Source organism: Suillus discolor (genome assembly GCF_016758755.1).
Source record: "Suillus discolor strain FC423 chromosome Unknown F5147scaffold_265, whole genome shotgun sequence".
NCBI classification, from domain to species: Eukaryota; Fungi; Basidiomycota; class Agaricomycetes; order Boletales; family Suillaceae; genus Suillus; species Suillus discolor.
In genome coordinates this window covers 3,512-6,690 of record NW_024541512.1, presented here as the reverse complement: position 1 = coordinate 6,690, position 3,179 = coordinate 3,512, and the positions used below count along the sequence as shown (strand labels likewise).

At 49.2% G+C, this 3,179-nt stretch overlaps 2 protein-coding genes across 2 annotated transcripts; both read right to left on the bottom strand.

Annotated features, from left to right (window-relative positions):
- Nucleotides 1-674: 674 nt before the first annotated feature.
- On the bottom strand, nt 675-1,563 carry F5147DRAFT_733129 (uncharacterized protein). The gene is made up of 4 exons (XM_041439419.1): nt 1,388-1,563; nt 1,220-1,335; nt 801-1,170; nt 675-749 (listed from the first exon to the last, which is right to left on the bottom strand). Exons 1-3 carry the CDS (start codon nt 1,550-1,552, stop codon nt 981-983), a joined length of 471 nt encoding a protein of 156 aa, XP_041284430.1. The 5' UTR covers nt 1,553-1,563; the 3' UTR covers nt 675-749; nt 801-980.
- On the bottom strand, nt 1,507-2,044 carry F5147DRAFT_733124 (uncharacterized protein). The gene is made up of 3 exons (XM_041439418.1): nt 1,919-2,044; nt 1,630-1,828; nt 1,507-1,567 (listed from the first exon to the last, which is right to left on the bottom strand). Exons 1-2 carry the CDS (start codon nt 2,027-2,029, stop codon nt 1,643-1,645), a joined length of 297 nt encoding a protein of 98 aa, XP_041284429.1. The 5' UTR covers nt 2,030-2,044; the 3' UTR covers nt 1,507-1,567; nt 1,630-1,642.
- Between the last annotated feature and the right edge of the window lie 1,135 nt (nt 2,045-3,179).

The following is a 3,179-nucleotide window of genomic DNA, read 5'->3' as shown; positions in this document are numbered from 1 at the left end:
TGAGTACCACTACAGTTACCAACATCGTGCTAAGTTCCCAACGGGCGACGTTATTTGAGTCGCCGCTCGCAACATAAATGAAAACCACGCGAGTTTCCAAATCGAGGTTAAGCGAGCTAAGCGCAAACCACATGGCCTTTGGCGAAATAGGCGAAATAGGCGCAAACCACGCAAGCGCCCGAACGTTCCCACAACCGTCGCACTTTACTTCGTGCGAAAAATTGACGGTCCCACCGGTGGTGTTTGCAGTCCTCGCTTAAGACTGCAAACTTGTCACGTGACGACTCAGCCACAGCGCTCGCTTCCTTCCTTGGCTCGATTGCCAATCGCGCTCCACCTGGACCTGGACCACCGACAATCAGCACAATCAGCACAATCGGCATCCAAGACCCGTTGGCCAGACGATGGGTCTCGCTGGTGGTGTATATCAGTGAGGTGAGTGTTGTTAGTATGAAGTTCTCAAAGGTATGCTCACCTTTTCTTCATTGTCTGATTGTGCATTCAGGTATGCAGCGCGCTATGTTGAGGCCACGGATCTCCTGGTTCCTATCCATAGGTTCCTAAATGTGCTGCCAGGTTCAGGTGCGCTGGAGAAGCTCATGAGCGCTCCGTTCATGATTATAGGTACGTGCCGTCTCTGTCCAGCCCTTGAGACTCACCAAATCCCTGCACTAGGTACCAACATGCTCTGTTAATGGTTACAGGTGCGCTGGAGAAGCTCATGAGCGCTCCATTCATGATTATAGGTATGTGCCGTCTCTGTCCGGCCCCCGAGACTCACCAAATCCCTGCACCAGGTACCGATGTGCTCTGTTAATGGTTACAGGTGCGCTGGAGAAGCTCTTGAGCACTCTGTTCATGGGTTGGAGACAAGACAATTAGATTATGTAGTGCATACTTGTGTGTACAGTAGTAGATTAGAAGAGAATGTATGGTTTATAATCATAAACTATTGGACAAATGCCTGAGCGAGATTGAAGTTACCTGTAGAAACAGCTAGGTAGGGATATAGTGGTAGACAGTGCAAATTTGATGGTGTGCCGCTGCATGGATGGGATATGTAGTAAGTGACGAGTCCGGGGGGATATGATAAAGAAATGTGCTCCTGAGTGCTCTTGAATGGCACTCGTTGTATACAATTTGACAGTCAAATCTATTGAAAATGTCGAGCTTAAAAAGAGTCAGCAGGGCATGCAAAAGAGAACATGAGAGATCTTACTTGCGTAGGACAGTCTGAGCACCAAAAACAAATGAGTCGCTGTCATCTGTCATGACAGCATCAATAATACCAGCACCATTCATCAGTGCCAGCTGTGTCTCAGCTTCTCTGGCAGTCTGGATAGCCAGGATTGATATAGATGACAACAAAAAAAAAGAAAAAACTCACCATGATCCACTGCACGTTGAATGCATTCAGTAGGCGCTGGGTGGGCTTGACCATCCAATGGTCGTTGGTAGACACTCTGTGGCCCCATTTGATTTCAAAAATGTTCGAAGGGCGGGATTCTGGCCTGTCTGAGCATGTGCACAGTGCCACCTGCCCTGCTGGCATTGTTCGAACCACGCACTAGAATCAAGAAATGAGAATGTGAGAATGTTTGCCATCGAACACAGCGAGCGAACACAAACCTTGCATCCACGCCTACAATATAAGGTGAGTGAGGGGCAGGTCCCTCATATCGGCCCCGGATGGCGAGAGAGATGAGGGGCACCATCGTTGCGGCAGGCTCGAGCACCTGACAAATGATGGGGTGAGTTTCAGCACCTGCCGAGTGAACAGTGGGAACGTGCCTCCCACAGGTCGTTGATGCCCATGACGACGAGGACACTGGAAGTATAATTTGAGATCAGTAGGCTGACAAGCACAGCCGCTATGCGTGGAGGAGACGGGAGTCGAACGAGAAGAGGAGGTACTCACTAGTACTAGTAGCGTATGTGTGCATACATAAGCGGTGGCAGTACCATGTATGGTATAGCAGCCAGCCGGGACTGTAAATCCGAGGACCGTCAATCTGCAGCACATCAGCATGCAGCGCGTTTTTTTTGGCGGGAGGGAAGGACGCGTCGCCACCAAGACCGAAGCTGGGTGTAAACGAAAAATTGACGGTCCTAATGTGCGAAATTTGCAGTCTCTCGGTTAGCGTCTCGGCATTCTCCCACAGGTGGTTTGCATTGTGCTCACCCAGGACCCTCCACCCCATCCAGCAGCCATCCAGAGCTCTCTCGCAGCTCAAAAACGTCGATTTTCGCTGCCTATGGCGTCCATAGCCCGTCCGGTGCCCTCCCGCGCGTTTTCCGAGCCTATCTGCGGTTCGAAACGTTGCTGTCTGGGGTCGCGTCTTTTTCGACGTCGCGGTTCACGTGCCGCGGTGGCGGTGCTCGCTTGGGTAAGCCTGTGCTGGACCGTCAATTTCACCGTGATCAGCTCAACTTCTTAGATCTCGGATAGAGATCAATAGAGACAAATAACTAAGTACGACATACTCGATATTTTGGTCGTTGACGGTCTGGATATTGATGCTCAAAACCAATCTTCGACGTCCAATGCTATTCATCATGATAAAGGTCAAAGAGATGTTGACGCTTCCCTTTCTTATTCCTATCGAATCTCACATGGTACATAGCCTCGCAAACGTGCGAACCTCAATAGTCACACGGTAATAGCTGGATGGCTTTAGCAGTGTCAACAAATTCTAAATGATTTAAAACGCTGTAATGAGAACTCATGTCACCGTCATCGCAAACTATCAACAACGCACCGCAATTTATTGCGGTGCGCTGGGGTCGCGATGGTCACGTGAATGTGTTTGTGTTGTTTGCGACCACAGGTCACGCTGCATTTATATGACCTTGCTCCGCAAGTTGGACACCAAGGTGGTGCACATGTGCACTTAAGCTGTTGATCAACCAATGTGTACGGTGTACTAGTTCACGCGTTATATGCATTTGCTGAAAACTCGTTTAATAATAGTGCTACGGCATGGTAAAGATACCCAAAGCGCTAAGATTGGATTCTATCTCTCGCTAGTGACAGAAAGAACAGACTTAGCTAGTCGTTTGAAAAAATATGAACGTCTCGCTGCCCAGGATGAACCACGATATGAACATGATAACAACCACACACCCACCAACATTCGTCGTAAACTTTAGCACGTTGTACAGAAGCCCGATTGTGAAGC